Source organism: Crassostrea angulata, chromosome 4 (assembly GCF_025612915.1).
Source record: "Crassostrea angulata isolate pt1a10 chromosome 4, ASM2561291v2, whole genome shotgun sequence".
NCBI classification, from domain to species: domain Eukaryota; kingdom Metazoa; phylum Mollusca; class Bivalvia; order Ostreida; family Ostreidae; genus Magallana; species Magallana angulata.
The window spans coordinates 36,943,549-36,964,699 of NC_069114.1; the positions used below are offsets into that span (position 1 = coordinate 36,943,549).

At 32.1% G+C, this 21,151-nt stretch overlaps 2 protein-coding genes across 2 annotated transcripts; one reads left to right on the forward strand and one right to left on the reverse strand.

The window, feature by feature from the left end:
• The first annotated feature begins 4,463 nt into the window (after positions 1–4,463).
• On the forward strand, positions 4,464–5,579 carry LOC128182254 (uncharacterized). The gene is made up of 2 exons (XM_052850845.1): positions 4,464–4,557; positions 4,832–5,579. Exons 1-2 carry the CDS (start codon positions 4,541–4,543, stop codon positions 5,577–5,579), a joined length of 765 nt encoding a protein of 254 aa, XP_052706805.1. The 5' UTR covers positions 4,464–4,540.
• Positions 5,580–6,638: 1,059 nt separating this feature from the next.
• LOC128182376 (C-type lectin-like) lies at positions 6,639–20,676 on the reverse strand. The gene is made up of 4 exons (XM_052850981.1): positions 20,379–20,676; positions 13,351–13,427; positions 7,377–7,458; positions 6,639–7,175 (listed from the first exon to the last, which is right to left on the reverse strand). Exons 1-4 carry the CDS (start codon positions 20,674–20,676, stop codon positions 6,931–6,933), a joined length of 702 nt encoding a protein of 233 aa, XP_052706941.1. The 3' UTR covers positions 6,639–6,930.
• Between the last annotated feature and the right edge of the window lie 475 nt (positions 20,677–21,151).

Here is a 21,151-nt window from a genome sequence, read left to right on the forward strand (position 1 = left end):
ACTGAATTTCATACTTTGTTATAATATTCTATTTTGTCGTGTATACATTGTTTATGACATACTGTAGTTTCATCAATATTGAAGGGTATCAATTTTCACTGTTTAAATGAAAAGCACAAATTCAAGGTTAAGTGAATTAATGGCCAATGATCCTATCAAATTGAACGCAAAATGTTAGTAGAAATTGCATTATAATTGACATTTTTTTTCATGGATAAACTTAACAAAGAAATCCATAAAAAAAAATTGGTATTCAACGAATATTGATGAAACCACATTTGCTTTCATTTTATAAACGTACTAGATAAAGGAATCCAAATTAGTCAACTAATTAGTCATTATTTTTATATCTAAATCTTTATCTTTTATTGTGATGAATTGCAGATATAAGTTATGAATGGGGTTATTTTTCATTCTCCATTCTACAAATACTTAAATGATTTTAATATATTATCTTAAGAAAATGATATAAAACATACCCATAATTTAATCAAGGCAGAAAAAATTAAGTTACAGCGCATTTTGATAATTTCGAAACATACATTAGAATATTCTTCGCTTGATTTTTGTGCAATTTAGTCATTTAACATTGTGTAACTTGTGTTCCATTCATCGTAAAGACATGACATGTAGAGACAGCCATCACCAGTTTTTACACGTTATGCCCACTAAATTTTAAGGTCATATCAATATGTCAAAGGTCAAATATGATGATAAAATCTCCTCTTAGAGACTGTAAAGTGTTTTAAATATTTTCGTCAAAAAAGATGATTTGGAAGTGTTTTTTTTTTTTTACATTATATTACATCAGAAATCAGAACAAACAGATGTAATATGTTAAAAAGTAGCTTGTATGCCTAGAAGATTCTAACAATGACTATTTCATGTTACACTCCACTGAAAGAGATTCAAGGCGATGCGGGCAAAAGTTGTCAGGTCGGATTTTTTTTTCAATTTTACATGTTTAAAGATTTTATTCCAAATAACAAAGTATCAATATTTTATCCAAATTGAAATGTAGTTTTAAAAAAATAGCTTATCTGTTTTTATACATCTTAAAAGAGAAGTTTTCATTCATTTTTATTATTAGTTTATTGTATAAAGTCGAGACAAATCATGGAGTTAAAATTCGTGTATTTCACAAAAACGTATTTTTCTTCTAAAACAATTTATAAAATATTTTAAACCCTAAATACAAGGGTTGTTAGAAAAGTTCGCGAACAAATTTGATTGTGAGCGGACTTTTCGCATGATACATGTACCAGCGAAACTTTTCATATTTAATCTTGACGTATTTTCGAAGAAATATGTAAAGATTTGTTTATTCTAAATGCACCTTAAAAATATACAGATTAATTATTTTGATAAGATATGCTTCACGGTGCATGTCAGTTTTAAATTGTTTTATATTTTGTACGCATTTTCCTTATAACGTGTAATGATATGTACAGTTTAAGCGCATAAAAATGAATATTTCATATGAGATCACAATAAGTTATGAAAGTCATGTTGGGAAAGTTTCAATTAAATTGAAGCATTTCTGACCGTTTTATCGCCAAATATGGACGACGAACTCTACAAAAATGAGTCAAAAACGTTAACGTAAGTGGACATCTTGTAGCACCGGGCCGTCATTAAATTTTGTGTGTACGCAGAAATATGTCCGATGGAGACCCATAGGTTCTTCGATGCTGCTTTCGGGCCTAAATAATCTACGATGAACACAAAAGACTTTGTACAAAAATTTGACAAATAATGGTGTGAACATGCGTTTTATAAATAGGTTAATGGTATGAAAAGTGTGTGAACTAAAAGGTGTTTACCTTGAAAAAGAGTAACAGGTTTAAATTGCCTTTTAGTAGATTGACGTCACCTGTGGAAATATGAAATGATGCTCCGTAAATCCAATTCATGCATAATAAAAAAATAGCTGTATCTTTTAAAAAGTCTTCAAAATCATATGATTTTTTGCGTACTTATTTTCAATTGGTAGTCATTCAATACTACATACGTCATCCTACAAAGTACATAGTACATTTGCCGTACATCACTTTGTCCGCGAACTTTTCTAACAACCCTCGTTTAACGGCCAAAATACATAAATTATCATGCCCTGTAATATCAGTAGCGTTAGCATGGATATCGTATATGATCATCCTGTAATATTTTAATTTTAACATCAGTACTATTACAGCTGTTTATTTAAATGCAATTTTACTGATCACATGTAAAATACCCATGCACTTACTTATGCTATAGTACATGTACATACATATCAAATGGGCCAATAACAAATTAATTTTGCAAATCTGTTGTTGAAAATATTGGTTTTTCTTTTAAATGATTAAACACAGTTGGTTTTCTTAAACTCTTAATGTGATTTAATTTTTTGTTCTATGTCTATTGACCATTAACTTATAGACCAGCAGGCATGTTCATGAGGTTACCTTAGGACTAAGATGCGTCCTAAGTACTCTTAGGATAATTCTTAGTCTTAAGTCTGTTTCTCGAAGCTCTCTTTAATTTAGGAACCGCCATAACTTTGTCCTAACTTTAGGACATCACTTACCTTGTCCTAAAATCAACCCCAGGTTGTTAAATCACGTTTTTTGTAATATTGGGACTGTTGTGATGCTTTTTCTTAAGACAGGTAGAATTAGACAGTCTTTTCTACAGCATCCAGTGTTTCCGACAAACCTTTAATTCCAAATCCAGGAGGGGGCATATTCATTTATTCTATTCATATTTTTTTGTCTCCACACTTTGTTTCAGCACTTGAATATGGTAAGATGAATTGGAGGATGGTCCGACATGTTTTGAAACAGGAAGATGTGGAGAAAATGATAAAATTTGTGATTGCGTTGTTAGTATCGAACATCGCCTCCCAGTGATGACGTCATCTAATCCTTTTGTTGTTTGTCCAAATAATGGAATATAGACAAATCATATTGAAAAAGATTTTTTACTGGTATATTGAACTATGTAAACAAAAACAGGGCACGAGACTTGTTTACATGACGAAGAATTGTGAGCCCTGTATCTTGCTTAAAACTCCTCGACGGGCAGGTAATTATGTTATGTTCTAAACTTAAATTATCAATTTGATAAGAGAAAAATAAGGCACGAATCTCCGAGCTTTTACCGTGTTCAACAAATAAAAAAATATTTCAAATGCCGTCATGAACTGAATATATATTCTCTTCTATCAATAATTTAAAAATCGGAAATAAGTATCGGAAATAATTTTTTTATTTTTCGTACGAAATGTGCGGATTTCCCGATGTCGCATACGCCGCCGATTGTTTTATGTGCGCTGCCAATGGGCATTTGCGGCAACGCATTTTACAATGGCTGAATAAAAAAACAATATGGCGTCAAAATTTTCATATTAAAAAAAAATGGGGATTTCTATTACGTCGTTTTGTTTTACTTCATTGCATGGTATTAAAGCCGCAAATGTCTTTATTATACCTCAATATGATTATTCTATATAACGCGTAATCTGATTGGTCTAGAGGGTCATGTAACAGGACAAACAAATCGTGTCTCTCCTCTTCGGAAATCTCGGGATTTTTTTATTCCAAATTTATGAAAAAGCCAATATTAGCATACGATGCTGACAAATATGATCAAATCATAAATATTTAAACAATTAAATTTTCTTTATGTCACAAAAAACCAATTTTACTATATTTGATTCGAATATATGAAAGAAAAGAGACAACTACAAAACACCAAAACAATCACGACGTTATTGCTAGAAAATTGTTAGAAATCGACGTATTTTGTGCAAGCATATGTTGTTCGATAAAATAAAACTTAAATTGCATGAATATTTGGAAAAATATGAAGATTTATTCCCCCAGAAAGATCATATTTCTATCGGGCAAAGCCCTCGGGAAATATGATTTTTTTCATAGGGGAATTAATCTTCATATTTCCCTCACCATCATGCAATAAATGTATATTATTTGCTGGAACAAATTTAAGACATTTATCAGCTTTAAGACCTTGTTGGAGTTTTGTGACGTTGTCAACCATACCGTTGTCCACGAGGCAGCGCTATTGCAAAACGCTATTAACTAGATCTCGACAATCATATTCTGCTTATTTTAAATCGAACGGTCGTTCAGTAAAGTTGTTAACAACAATGAAAGTTTGATTCGACAAAAAACTGGTGCGTGACAGGTTTTTACCGATTTTGTTCATATGACATCACGTAGTGAGGTGTATCAGCATGTAATATAGGTTTATTTGCATATTATGTTGAAGTATAAGCGTATAATATTAAAGTATCCACATGTAAAAATATAATTTCAGCATATGACGAAGAAGTATTACTATATAATGATAACTTATAGGTTATGACGAAGAAGCACTATCATAACCTGAATATCATCCACATTAGGCAGTTAAGGCGTTCCATATTTTTACTCAATACGTAGATACTTTTGATATGATGTTCTAAATAGAGAAAAGCTTAAAATATTAATACATTACAGGTTTATTGTGATATTGGAATGCATCGCATAGGTTCACAATGAAGCTATTTCTCAGGTAACTTGACCAATATTATATTGCATCATGCGTACTTTGCATGTACAGGTGTATGTTGAAAGTGAGTAATGCAATGTCTTGTGAAGAAAAAACCAAGATGTTAAGTATGTTGTTTATCATAATACCCAAAGAACGATTCTGTTCTCATTGATGAATAAAGTTTTTTGATAGAAAGAGTTTTTATTTGATAACACAGTCTTTAAATAGTAAAGCAAATTATTTTTTCTTTTCTTTAATTTTTAAAATAAATTCGATTTTATTGGTAGTGTTGTAGAATATTAGCCTTGCCTTTATACGTCTGGGTTATAGAAACTAGGATAAGCACCGCAGGCACATGGTGGGATCGATCGAAAGAAGGCCCGACTTGTTCTGAACCGGAAACATGTGGTGAAGGTGATACTACCTGTGAATGTTTTCTCACTATCGAACATCGTCTTACCATGGTGACTTCACCAGATCCTGTTCATGTTTGGCCAAAAAATGGAAGTCTTTACCGTTTTGATGACAAAAATGGGAAATCTCCTTTGCATAAAAACACTTTTAAAAATACAGTTACAGCAGACGGTGTAGGATCACGAATGGTAATAACAGTTAACGGTCTATTCCCTGGTCCATCTATCGTAGCTTTTGAAGGTCAAGATATGATAATACATGTCCAAAATCTTATGCATACAGAGTCAACATCAATACATTGGCATGGTATCAAGCAAACTAACACTTTCTACGCAGATGGAGTTGCCTTTATCACTCAATGTCCGATCCTTCCAGGTCAAAACTTTACATATAAATTCAAAGCAGCTCCATTGGGAACTCATTTCTATCATGCTCAAATATGCAATCAACGAAGCATGGGACTTTACGGTGCTCTGATTATTAAACCAAAAAAAAATGTTTTACCGATTCTTTATGAAACATTTACCGTTTTGTTGCAAGACTGGAATCATAATGATGATCCTGAGACGTCTTATTTACGAATGGTGGATGGAGTTTATGATTTAAATGCCATTAAAAATATACATTAATAAATTATGAAAAAAATAATTTTGATGGGTCCTAAATAGGGTTTCCTTGGTATTCATCTAAATTTCGAAATGAAGACTTTCGTGCCTTATAAATAAATTTATTTTTTTGGTCAATAATAGCTGTGATAATACACGAGTTTCGGTCAATGCAGAAAAGATGCAATGATTGCAACTCCCATACATGTACAATGAAATTTAAATCTCAAATTCATCCTTAACATCATTTAAACATTTTATTTTCTATTTGAATACAGTTGTATATAAAAATCAGCATATTTTGTTTACATTTTTAATACTTTCAAAATGAAGCTAAGTGATGAATATATTGATTTAAGATACCGGGTTTTAACCAGGATTTTTTTTCATCAATTATTAATTACAAACTGTTGCATTATTTATTATTGCTCCTAATTAATATTGGAAAAACGTTTATCTAAATTAATGAATAAGCTTAAAGCTTTCGCCTTGAATATAGAACGCTTGACGTAAATAATGACCTTGACGTGAACAAACCTTATATATTACAAAATTTGACCATAACAATCACTTTCATGATTTTATCAATTTACAACAAAGATGCTCTTACTTTGGCCTATATGGCCTATCAAATGTTAATTTATCTTCAGCCAATGGTAATATTTATCCTCGGTATTGGAGCGCGAGAGTTTCATATTGTCAACCATTAATCTTAGGACAGTGTTTGATTTCTGCAGGTGTATCTAGCAAGCCTTTCAACTGGACAATAGCACGTTTGTTCAGAGTCTTGTGAGTTTATTTTGATTACTCTATAACTGCATCGGTGCGGCATATGCATCTATCAAGAGCAAGTTCTACTCAATGGTGCCATTAGCATCACGTCTAAATAGCCTCTTCTCTGCATAAAGAATTCCAGGTTCATAGCTACATGTATTCTTATTGGAAAAAAAATGGGAAAATACAGTAAGAACTGTCACCTGTTGATGAGTTCAAATTATATTGACAAAAAATAATTTATTTAAAATATGATGATTCTATACATAGTACATTAAAAAAAAAAACAAAGTAAGATAAGGTGCAATTTATCATTCTGTGCAATAACATGTTAAACAGAACGCCACACATGGTCATTTTCATTTATGATTTTACCAGCAAACCTCATAAACGATTAAGACACTTTTTTAGGGTTTAATAATTAGCATTTTAAAATTACCCTTTAGCAATGACGAAAACTGTGAAAAAAAGGAAAAAATTCCTTGTATATTTTATAATGAGTTGTTTATATTGTCACAAATTCCACTAATAACTTTTGAGAATTATGTAAGACATCAAGTCTGTTCAAATTTTACATGAATACCGGTAAAACAACTCCATACTATGAATTCCTTTTACAAACAACCCATCTCATAGAAAGGCATGACAGATCATTCCACCGTCCTCCATCATCGATTTTTGATTCAATACATTTTTGATCTTTGCCTTCATGATCATTTGGTTGATCATTGTCCCAGTTAGTGTAGTTTGTCGGAGTTTGACTATCAATCCACGTAAACGTACCAGAATTATCTGTATCGTATCCGTTCAGCCAGTATCTACCAGCCATTCCACAATAGGTAACTGCTACAGTTGTTAAAAACAAAAGAGAGAAATCTATTAATTGAACTTTATTCATGCTCAATTTCACACCACTGTACATGTACATGTATTACACGCGTTTTACTGATTTATATGATTGATGGGATTTTTGTCTTTATTGTATATTTAACGGTATTTTTATGGTGAAAACTCAAATGTATGAAACCGTATCATTCAAAAATTTACCTAACTCGACGAGCCAGTCATTTTCTGCTTGGGAGTCCACTTCAATGACATAAGATTTTGGAGACAGGCTGGCACAAAATGACTGTAAATAACATTAGTGACAATTATGATTTATACGAAGCATGAACGACTAATTAAACCTTGTATTGACTCTATAATATAAGCATGTATAGAGACATTTGCGAAAAAAACAGATTTTGGGTACCGTAGACAAAGACTCGTTGCCATTCTTACCCATTTTTTGTAAAACCTGTGCTTGATTTACTTTTTAAAACTTCGTTTTGTTTTAGTTGTAAGACTGTATTATCTATATATTTATAACCCTGATTTGATAAATCTTAAAATACAGGTTAAAAATATAAAACGGACGAAAATTTTCCGGTAGTTTTAGTGATATTGACGAGTAATGGAATATGATAGTCCATCGATGTTCTGTCTTATTGTCTATGCCACTGATTACCCCACATCAAATATGGGGTATCAATATACTTAAAAATGAGTCTGCTCTTGTTTATCATGTCCATACTACATGTGTATTGCATAACAATACAGTACCTGCAACGTTATTTTTTACAAGATAAACGATAGGATAGGATTCACGCACGATAGGATAGGATTAACGCACGATAGAACAGTATACACGCACGAAAGGATAGGATTAACGCACGATAGAACAGTATACACGCACGATATGATAGGATTGATACACGATAGGAAAGGATAAACGATGTTCATGATAAACGTATGATTGCTTCAAACGATATTTACGAACAGACTGATACATGTAATGGCAGAATTTGAGAGAGAACACGTACAAATAAAGATTTACGTGGAATTTCTTTTTAGTAACAATTGCCGAGTTGTTAATCATCGCTGCATCATTTATAGAATGTATAAAAATGACCAGTTAATTTTTTTTCAACTAAAATTATGAGCATTTATGATACATTTTCTGTATTGTTAAAATTGTTTTCATTACCGAACACCATACAGCCGATCGCCGCGAATATTTCAGCCCGAGATTAAATCACTCGGAAAATAGCGGGTTTAATTATATAAATCCAACTCTTGTATAGAGTAAATATAAAATCTGTCATAAGTACATTTCTTTCTGTATAAGAAAATGATTCATTAAAAACGAATTATTACAGACAAGTTAAATAAATATTTACGCAGATACACATTCCGCGTACGATTTGTTAACATTGTTTTCATTACCACACACCCTAGCTGATTGCCAAGAAGATTTCAGCCGGAAATCAAATATCACACGGAAAATAACGGGTTCAAAGTACAACTCGGATTTTAATTAAATATAAATTATATCATAAATAGTTTTGTTTCTGTAAAATATGATGCAACGAAATTATATTGCATAAAAGTTAATGTTTACGCAGGTATACACTCAGGCGTACGATTTAATATATTCGATTTACAGGTACATATGTTACATTGTTCCTAAGAACTTCGTTTTTCATTTTCAATGGTAACAGATATGATTTGCATATAATATTGGTTAATTTTGATCTAAAAAATTTAATTAGTATCCTGACGGAATGTTGGATAGGATTTTACAATTCTTGTTCGATAAATATTCGTATACGGCGCACCGAACGAGTTGCAACTTAGTAATAAATTTACTTGCTTATGAAAAGGCACGAAACGATTAACACGTTATGGAAAAACGGAAGAATTGTTGAAATCAAACGATAAACCTGATAGGATTAACGCACGATAGGATAGGATTAACGCACGATAGAACAGTATACACGCACGATAGGATAGCATTAACGCACGATAGAACAGTATACACGCACGATATGATAGGATTGATACACGATACGATAGGATAGGATTGTAAAAAATAACGTTGCGGGTACTGTATAAATACATGTTGTGCTTGCAGGGCAATCTTATATAAACACTTGACACAAAACACGAAATATATTTATTTGATAAGTAAAATATGTCTCTGTGTTCTAACAAGAAAAAAAAGTAAAAGAAAGTCAACCGACGAATGAGACTAACATGCTATGACCTTGAATTGCTAGTATTACATAATGGTCACTATGATATTTATGTGTACCTAAATACTGCGCACTGAATGGTGTTAATGATAATTAACAGAATGAACTTTGTGACTCTTGTAGCAATGCGTAGCATTCCTAAATGATGTTAGGAAACCAGGTGCATAATACGGGCATCATAATATCCAAATTGAGAGTTTAACAACAAGTGACATATTTGGCAATTCTGTGTCTGCAACAATAGCTCTGGTACTCTATATTGAGTCATGTATTATTATATATTAACCTTTGTAACCTTTTATGCCATGTATGAATGAACGTATTATGAGTAAGTGATGCCTCATACTAGGTGGGAGACTCCGAGACCCAGGACTCGGAGACTCACATCCTGCATCCAGACTCTTTGATTGGCAGTTTCGACGGTTTTGTTACTTTATTTAGGAATAAACTATTAATCTTAATTTTGAACACTAAATGTTCGCTCATGGTCGTCGTAAATGGGCCGAACTAGTCAGAACTGTCCATCATAAGTAAAACCTTATATATACCCATGTGAAATGAGTTTGAGTACATTCTTAGATTCTTTGATTTGGACTGCTTTTAATTGTTGTAACTATATGATCACGCTTAAATAAACCCGCTGAGAAAGAAATACTGTACTTGTCATCACAAAGTTTGAGCTGACCCTCAATTGGATCCGTAAGACAGAAGGCTTACACTAATTTATGTGCATTAATGTCTGACCAATTACTTTCAATGGAGGTGATGGTTTGTGTTTTTTATTTAATTTGCAAAATGATTTACTATTCTTCACAATTTTCCAAGAGATATTGATTTATTAATTTGTGCTGTAATTTTGTTATTATGATTATGGTGAGAAACACGTATTTCATCTTATTTTGCAGATATCTGTATTTTGTTTTGACAGTTTTACGGTGGATTCTATTGCGCTTCCACGTAAGACTTCTTATTGTGCTAGCTATTCATGAAAACTTTATCCCTTGGTCTTATTGTGACAACTTTCTTAGGTACATGCTTATTTAATGTAGAATAAAGGATATTTGTAAGTTTGGAGTATATTTCATCTTTATCACAGGAATTAAAAACTTCTACATCCAAGTTGATATTAGGTAGCTCACTTTTATCATATGTTGATCGATCTGCCGTGTGTGCTCTGCAAACACCGCTTATTCTGGGAAAAACAAGCACAATTCAAACATTTGGTGTGCATTGGCCCCATTTATACTGTGTAAGTAACTGCCAACGGTAGCATCGTCTAGCAGTCTAACTTAAAGTCTAATTAAATTAATGTTTTTAAAATAATGTAAACATTTATGTATATTTTCATTTAATATAAATAATTTGGTCAAACAAAGAGAGATAACTTGGTATTTTGAGTTGAAATAGCTTATTTCATAATAAAAATTAACGGAAACGGAATTCTTATTTAAAACATCCCCAAATAAAACAGAAATTACGTGTGAGGGGTTGATATATTGTCATTTAGCAGATTTGTTCCAAAGGGTTTGTTGTACCACGGGGTTGGGGAGGGGCTTACGTCTAAATACATTTAATAAAAACCAATATGCTTTTTAACATTTTGAAAAATAATTATCAAATATTACTTGAAATGAAAATTTATTTTAATATCTAACCTAAACATGTGATTTTTTAAAGGTATATGTGGTGTGTTTCTATTGAAAAACAATTAAATGAACTGATGATTTTCTTCATAACTTTATTTAAAGAAAGGACTTTCACATAAATTACACTGTATAATTCAATCGCATAACAAAGACGTGTCCGTAAAAAAACAAAAGATTTGAATAATCCGCCTTAAATGGGTCACGTAACATACATCTTTGTCTATCAACAACAATGGCGTCGACGAGAAAAAGGGGTAGACTGTTAGGTTTGACAGATTTGTCAAGGACATAAAAAGGAAACAGATGGATAAGGATAGGGACAAAGGGAAGATCTCGTGCTTATGTGTTCCGTGTCTTTACTTTATAGGTTATAAACCACAAGGGGATTTTGTGTTAGAGGATTGCGTTTTTGGATAAAGAATAAATAAACACTCTCAATAAATGCATCCCTCAGGGAGAAGGATATTTACTCCGTTTAACATGCCAATGATGCTAAAATCGCGTTTCATCTCCATTACATCATCAGACGTGTAGCAAAGTTTAAAGACAAATAACTGAAGACAGAACATGTTTTATGGGCCTAAAATTTGTGAAACGTCTAATCATAAGGAGCATGGTGTATATTTTTACTCAAACTCATGTCGAAAATTTTACTTCAAATACGCCACATATACCTTTTTTATGCACATATCGGACGCTAAATAATGTTTTCCTCACTCATAGAGACCGACTTCAAAAAAGAAATTTTAGACCTACCGTAATCAAAACTTTTGTTTAAAAAATTATTTGACTACTAATTTTATTTTGATTTATATCAATTAGGAATTGATTAAACTCTTTAGTAAATAACTTTGTTTTTATGATATCAAACAGAAATTCCGAAATATTTGGATGTAAAATGTAGGCGGGAAACGGGTGTTAGCGTTCGCTGTTCTTAAATATTTATAAAATTGATGTTGTTATTGTCTTCCAGAAATTTTTTTATAAATGTCCTAGGATCTAGAATTATTTGTGATATCAATGCCATGAATGTGCTCTGAGCTATGTCTGGTTGACACATAATTAAGAAAATGAAAACTGGATTTTTAATGTTGTTAAGCAAACTTTAATTGTTCAACAACAAAACAATGGGTCTATGATTGCAACGTTTATCTAGTAAATTATTGAGGTAAAATTTGTGTGCCAATAATTTTTGTGTACCTAGAAATAACTTAAACACCTCTGTTTCTATGAATGATATTACTGCATTGATTTGTTTTAAAACAAGCAATAGTAATTGCCAATTGAGAGAGACAGATGGAACAATACACTTAGAAATCAACAATTTTTAAATTGATTAATGTAAAAATAACATTGGCGATGAATATTACTTTATTTTGATCTGCTCAGCCTCGAAAGAATATAAAAAACCTTCTTACCAGCAATATATTGTAGACGACCAAGTGCTTTCAATTTATCTGGATTGTTTTTATGTTAGAATTTAACATGTTAAAAATGGCTGTTATTAATAACTCAATTAAGTTTATCTATATAATGAATGACTTACTAGGTTGATGTGAACAGTATACACTCTTGCTTTTTGTATGTTATTGTTTGTATTGTATATTATCTCTGTTGTTTTAAAGGAAATGAATTGAATTGTGATAACAAAGGTTAACGTATTTTTTTTTTATTTCTTATACTGTAATAGTACGTGAAGGACAACAATACACATACAAGGCCAGGTAATGAAGAGAAGTTAAACAGCCTTTAAGTATTACAAGATGGTATTTTAATTTTTGGATAGATATAGACACGTTGTTTAATGAGTTAAATTATTTCGTACACGCGCGATTCTGAATTTATTAGTATGAACATTGATTGAATGTTTCTAAAAGTAAAGACAAAACATAACATTCCATAACGAAGTGGAATTGTCATCCAATGAGTTATGATAACATAATGGACAAAGTACCTTTCAGTATCGATTGGAAGTTTTTTTTCTGAATTATGAAGGAGAAGATATTTCTCAGATTGCTTGTAAGTTTGTTAAGATAACTCATGACAGGTGTAAGTTATTACCTAACTTTTAAGTCATTGATACATACGACGTCACAGACCAGTTTGCATTCAAATTCAAAATCGAAAGATCGAAATCACAAAGTCGAAAAGAAGCTAAATTTAAGACTTTACCTGATTGAGTGTAATTATTTGACCATATCTTAAATATATGAATAATTTCAAAAATAAAGATAAATATTTCTGAAATCGTGGTAAAATACCTTTCTGAAAAATGAAACAATATCAATAATGTCATCTCACCCGCGAATCATTGAATGTTCTCTCATTGGTATCCAATATATACCAGTGACCTAAACGTTCGTGCCAGATTGAACAATCTGAAAAAAAAATATTATAACTTTAATTATTCATTTGCTTTATACTTTTTATCTCGTTGACCTGAGCAATAATGTCTTATGCATTTTGAAACCAACAACTTACTTGCTTTCCCAGCTTAAAATACAATAATATAAGGAAATCATTTATTATTTCGACAAACTTGATATCTTAATGTTTTCACAAGCTTTCCTACTACTAAAATAGGAACTGTAAATGAACAAACATAAAGATTAGTTTTTTTTCTATAATACTGTGTACTGATCACCGTGGCCAATCCTTTGGGTGGAGGAACACTATGGTAAACTCCATGTCTGGTAGGAATAATTCAACTAATTAAATGGCGAGGTTTGAGTAAACAATAGAGAAAAAATACAAAAACAAACGACGTTAATTCGTTCGGCGCAATGGTTTCATTTAGACCATTATGATTCTCTTTTAGTTTGATATGACTTTGAATTAATTTTTGATATTAAAAAGAAACAGAATAAAATGATTTTGTAGGTGAAACCATAAAATGACGCAAGTGGAGACAAAACATTCAGTATTATCACAATATGAGTTCCAGGTAATAACGTTATCAGCAGGGTTGGCCGGGAATTTCCAATGCTGGGAATTACCGGTGGTAAATACCGGTATTTCCCGTCCCGGTAAATACTACTGACTTTCACTAACTGGGAAATACTGGGAAATAAAAAAAATTAATCTTAATTTCTTTAATTTGTTCAATGTAAAACGTATGTTTAGGATATAACATAATAACAATAAGCATCAAAACACAATTTAGCATACTTTGCCATTTCTCTGTCAGTTTATGAATCTTAAATTCACCAGATCACCTATTCCCAAAGATCTATAGCTGCTAGAGTACAAATTTTAGTCCAGCTTTTTGAACCCCAAGTTTAGTGTTTTACAGATTTATAATTCAAAGCACAAAATAAACTGTTATAATTACTGTAGGTGTTACAAGTATTAACTAAATAATCACACATGTTGTTTTAATAAATAATTGACTCTTGAAAGTTTTGTGCTCCTGTTTGGGGAGATATAAACTATGAGTGTGGCTAATTGGCTTCTTTTTTGGATGTGTTGCTTACTAAGGTAATGACACAGTCACACTTTAATTTTCATAATTTTCTTGGCCCATTTTCACATACATCAAATAACTAGAAAACAGAACGTTAGATATCAGGTTTATGATAACTGTATAGATGCACCTATCAAGTACTTGACTTAAGTCTAAAAAACAAATAATAATGGTGTATGAATGAACCATGTTTGGAGTATTCATAAGAAGATAACCAATGCATTACTGGCCAGTCAAAACTTGTTAAAATCAAAGACAATTATAAGATGTCATTGCTGACAAGGTGTACTATTGTTTACATCCCTGCAGATTTGATTTAGACTAAGTATGAAGTACTTTAATATGTAGTTGTACTTTATTTCCAAGTATTTCCCGGGAAATACCAGTAATTTCCAGGAATAACCAGTATTTTCCACCGTCCCGCTTTTTTGCCAACCCTGGTTAATCGACGTTCAATTTGAGATGTCTGTCTGTTTGTTCATGCTATGAAGACTATAAATTATTTGAGCATGTGCATTTAGAACTTTTACTGCCTTTTCCTCCCTGTGTTAGTTCAATGAGGATTATGGCCAATAACCACTGCTGTCATATCTTCCCATTGTAACCATTGTGGTTGAAATGTTCCCCAACAGGCCGTTTTCTGCTCTGTTTTTGTTTTGTTTTTGTTTTTTGTTTGTTTTTTTGTTTTTGTTTTTGTTTTTTTTTTTTTGTTTTTTTTTTTGCATTTTATTGTTTGTTTTGATTTTGTTTTTAGTTTTTTTTTTTGCATTTTATTGTTTGTTATGGTTTTTTTTTTTGGTCTTTTTTATCTCCCTTTTTGTAGGGGTTTCTGAATAATAAAACGATGGTTCTTTATCATTCTGCGGAGGTCACTTGTTTCCCCAAGGTATTGTTTTGAGCAAACCGTGCAAATGAAGAGATAAATGCTTTGCTTTTAGGACATGACTTTACCCAATATTTTTTGTTGCAACCCGCAATGGGAGGAAATGGGAGTAGCAAATCTGTCAGTGAAAGTGCATTTTGCATCGGAACAAGGCTTGAAGTCGTCTTTGGGCAACTGGGTGTCTAATCTTGGTCTCAAAATTACATGAATGTCCTTTATGTTTCTTGGTCGTTTAAATGCAGCTATTTGAGGATAGTTGAAAAGATTTGCAATTCTCTCGTTAGTATATATAATGGGCACATTTTTGTCTTTGGATGCTGTTTAAGGTTCTCTTAAAGACAGGTTTTTTCGTAAAGATATGTTTTGACAAGTGTAGCACTGCAATTGTCTTTTTATATATTCATATTGTAAGTGGGTTTTCCTGTCTTTTGTAGTTATATTCTTAATTGCATACTGCTCTATGTGGATTTTGTAGCCTCGAATACACTAATTGAATTCTAAAATCTTGCTCTGTTTTTCCAAAAGTTTATCAAAATACAGATTCATTTATATCTAATAGTTAATCCTGTAGGAACACCTCTAAAACTACTATTATTGAGAGGGTGATAAGTAGACGGCTTGAGGTGGAAATGAGAGTCAGTGCGTTTGGTATAGAGACTGAACTTTAAAGAATATTCTATCTAATTTATTATGTTCTTAATTACGTTCTTAAGAATGATTTTTATCAAGTTGTTAGACATTGTGGAGAAAATACAGAGTGCGTAAAATTCATAGATAGACTAGCGGATAGACTGGCAGGCACACGGACGCCGAAAAAAAACTGACCATAAAAACTCTCTTGTATAGTTCAGGTAAAACAAGGGTCACAACTTAACTTGCGTCGTGCGTGTACCACATGTTTCAAGAACTGGCAAAAATTGTGGTACACGCCCAAAGCACGGTTAGTTGTGACCCTGGCTGTACCTGAACCAAACAAGAGAGCTTTTTAATTTGTTTTCGTCTAGAATATGGTGATAACAAATGAAACGTGAGACAAACGATCGTTGTATGTGCCAGTCATAAGTTTTATATTTATAATGTGTAATTAACTCAACAAGGCGTGACTTTGCAAACACCTTTTAAGATTGCGATCTAAAACTGTTTAAAATGTTGCTTTTGTTCTGTATATAGTTTCTGTAGTAGTATTAGCTGTAGTGCTAGACTTTATTCTCTTTGTTTTTACATGTAATTTATTTATTTTGTGCTGAAGAAGGGACTAGTTGTCCCGAAAATTTGACAATATCAATTGTTTGTGCCGTTAGCCATTTTGAGTGCTTTACATGTATATATTCAGTTAACTGGCATAGGATCTATATATTAGATCCGACACTTTAAAGATGCCTTGTGTTGTTGATTTTATTTTGTGATATATATATATATATATATATATATATATATATATATATATATATATATATATATATATATATATATAGATCTACTGTTACTGCTTCTAAAACGAACATGCCCTTTGAACAAGTATAGATGTTTTCATCACAAACTTCGCCGATATTTTTGTTGGCTTCATTGTACTGCGTGTTGGACATGCACTACAATCACCAAGTTTCCTTGCGACATCTAAAAACATACTCTGCACTTCCGCTTCGCTCAAGGAACCGTAATATATCCGTACAATTTCAATTGCACTGACGAGTAAAGGAGATCTCAGTTTGTCTCCTGCGTTACACGTACGTTGACTACGTTGACTGCAAGTCGCATATGCTCACCATCAACATATAATTAGAACGCAAAATTAACGTACGTAACAATTACGGCATGCGTACACCAACTGTTGGCTATTCGTGCGATTCGCCCAAAAGCAAGATTTTTTAAATAAAAAATTATTATGTAAAACATCGCCAAACGGATAAGAGAATGGACAATTTTACCATTAATCACAATCAAATCAAAGATTCCAGTAACCTTCTAAAAACCAAAATAATTCAATCAAACAAATACGTTTTTTTTTACCCCCAAAAAATTGGAAGGCAAAGAAGAAAAGCAGGACAAGAAGGAATTGGATATTGAAGATGATTGCAGAGAAAAGGCAAAATATTTCCCGATTACTTTGACTAAGAATCGTGCTAGGATAGAATCATAGACATCTTGGGAGTAAAAAAGGGAAAAATGATATTTACGCGCAGAACGATATATCTAACTAAAAACACCTACACAAGACACTTTAACACATCCTACTGAAGAAAGTTGTTGTTTTCGTAAGTACAGTGTATGATAGTTTTCCTTTGTAAATGATTATTTTCTCCATATTGAAAATATTGATCATCATCTCATATGACCATTAAAACTTTATAAAACTGTTCCCATAAATGTTTCGAAATCAATATACCAGAAAAGAATTTGTAGGCTTTGATTTTTAAAGGAACAAATTGTAAATTTTGTCACTTTTAATAATATCATTTGTGAAGGCAAAGTAATTTAGATTGGCTTTTTTACTTTCATTTGAAAGTTTTCTTAAAGCTTTTTTTCCGGAAATACATGTATTGTAAAGTAAAAAAAAAAGTTAACAAAATTGTAAAATCTTTTAAAAATATTACATTGGCCAGGAAAATCATCAGGTTAATAATAATTAGCTGAAATAAGGTTTTTGCGCAGACTTTCTTCTAGATTTCAGAGATGTTTTCACCATTTTAAGGTATTAGATTCGAAAGATAAATCATGTTTTCACAAAATTCATTTTTGTCGTCCAGTAGTCTAGTCTAATCAACAAAGCAGAATTTCATAATAAATGTCTTCGTTTTCTACTAGTTCTTTTGATGTTTCAATATTTACCTGCTTATTGTAGATTTATTTTAGAACATGCCCAAAAAAAAAGAATTCTTTATTTATGTGAAAACAATAATGTTATTGTCCGTGCAACTGTCGCGTGGCTAAGAAAGACGTCTGTTGACTTGCAAGTGACCCACGGTGCAAATGTCATTGCTCCCATTCGCAAGGCAAACGTACGTCTGGTGCACAATAATTGTAAGATGGAAGTACGGTGTCTACAGGTATCGTACGTTGCGAGTGTCAACTCGTCTTTAAACAAATTTGTACGTGGCACATACGACCCGCACGTCAAATGTCCGCTTGTCTTGCATTTCACTCTTAATCACGTCAACACGATTTTCAACGCTTCATTCGGCCACGGGAGCCCCGGATGACGAAACAAGTAGCGCAAGCACGATCACCAAACACGTACGGCCGGTTGTGACTAAGACTTCAGACATATGCTAAATGTAAAGTCTCAGTCATACGTGTTCTATGGGTTGTCTGCGGATGAATTCTGAGGAATATCTTGCGAGACACGCAAGTGCATCTTCCGGTTTTGGAAGGACTTGCATCTTGAGCAATAATCAAACTTTGCTAATCGATATTGCTATATTGTAATGTACTTAACATGCACAAGGGTAGTCTGTTAAGGTCGTGTACAACCTTGACAAAAAATGACAAACATTAATACAATTTTTGAAGCTATCATTTTCGTTAAATTCATTTAATAAATATGCGAATTCTTAGGTTTTTTATAACATACAAAGATTGGGCTGTTTGAAGAATGACGAACCCCAGTAATAGAAATCTCACTGTGTTGTTTAAGATAATAATATGGGCGGAGACATTATCTTGGTGAAATAAAACTTTATCCAAATTAGCCGCAAGGTATGGGCGTTTCTTTCTAAGTGCCTATACTAAATCTCTCCTCACAACCTAACAAGAAAGTTATAAATATAAATTAATATATAAATTTTGCTGCAAACTACTCCTGACCTGGATCTGCCAAAGCGTGTCCACCATTTTGCTCTCATTTTTGCTATTTCGGGTTTGTTTATCAAAAAATATCCTATTTTTTGTATCATTTTTTGTTCGTCTCCTAATTAATTTCATACTGATACTGCAACGCGGTGTTAATGAAGTATATGGAATCTGAGTTACATGTAATTCCGTGAAATCACAAATATTCGTTATTATGTACATATTCAAATATATAAGCAACGAAACGTAGACCAAAAACAAATAAAAAATACTGAAGACAATTTTTTTTTCCAGAAATTAGTTTGTATTACGTAGATTTACATATTGATGACGTCATGACTAAAAGTTTAATGTCGTGTGAATTTGTTCGGAAAGCATTGTAAACATGTTCAAAAATAATTAATCTAAGAACTTTCATAAAGTATTGTGGTGTGATTATTGAGAATTGAACATAAGAATACTGGGAGAGATGTTAATTTTATCAATCATTCGCTAAAGGGTATGTAAATTTGCTTTTATTTCTCGGCCAGGCTTTCCTCTGTCGTTGTTTTCGATATAAAATCCGACTAAAACAACACTACCCCGTATATATTGAACTTGAAATTTTATACGTATCGTTAGTTTGATCAATGCTTAAATTGAAAAGTGCTGCTAGAATCCCATGTTTTGTGTTGTTTTGATGCAACATACCATTTTCCGTCCGTGCAAACTTTATAAAAGTTAGGAAGGTTTTACGAGAGCCGGATGAATAACTATGTAATTAAGAAGAACATAGAATTCTAGCAGCGGTTTTGATTAAACTGATATGTTTTGCCTTCACTTGGTATGTTTTTTTTATTTTGGAAACCGCGGGGTAGTGTTGTTCTATCTCATTTTATGTTAAGGAATATACGTAAGCTATTTAAGGTTGTCATGTATTAAAGCACCAATTTGGCAGTAATGTACTACCCAATTTGATTCCATTGACATCTATTTTTAAGGATAATACTTAGTTTTTGATCTTATTAAAAATCGTTATTTATTTTCACGATTTTGAATATAAAAGTCAAAATTAGACGCTAAAATGCCCATATGCTTCCTTAACACGCCTGCGAAGTAATTTAGAATCCGTATAACAAATAAAGTACAGTTTTTTAAATGAAATTGTTTTTGATAGAAAAATACAATCCAAGAACTTAATAAAATTAGACCTACCGATTTTTTTCTCATAATACAGCCATCCACTGTAAATTTGCGGTCCCGTGTCTGACATGTGAACGGATAGAAGTTGGCAAGAATGAGTGTCCTTGTTGAACATGATGGATTTACACTCGTCATTTCTTGTACAATGAGATGCACAGTGCATAGAACTTCTGAAAATAAGTGTTGATATAATATCGGTTGCTAGAGTTGCCCTGTTGTCGTAAGTTGGATTTCTGGACATGAAGTCGGAGATGATGACCCCACGTACACCTAAGATCACCCCGAAAACAAGGTATACGTTCCGTTTCATACCGAGATGCAAAACCACTGCAATGTTCGGGTATACTCTTTATATAAATATGTTTCTTCGAAAATGTGATGCCATTGGTCAAGATATATTAATGAGGTTCCTCTAATTTCTTGTATTAAGGCAAACGAATTTCTTTGGAAAACAAACATGTCTATTCGTAAGTGGGTTTAAAATTGAATATCGACATAAATACACTTTTAACACAGACAGTATGCACGAAAAGAGTGTTTAAAATAGTGTGATTATTTCCTGTATCCCATAATAGAAATAAAATAGAAAACAGTGGAATCCATTATATGTGTGATGCTGTAGGTAGATTTATACGGAATCGTATTAGTGCCAAAATTATAATGGTTTTTTTTCTTTCAAGTTCCAACTTTTTTTTTCAAAATTCCTACTTTAAAGTGAAATTGCCAACTTTAAATTTGATTTTCCAACCTATAAGGTTGGAATTTCCAACTTTGAAGGCAATAAA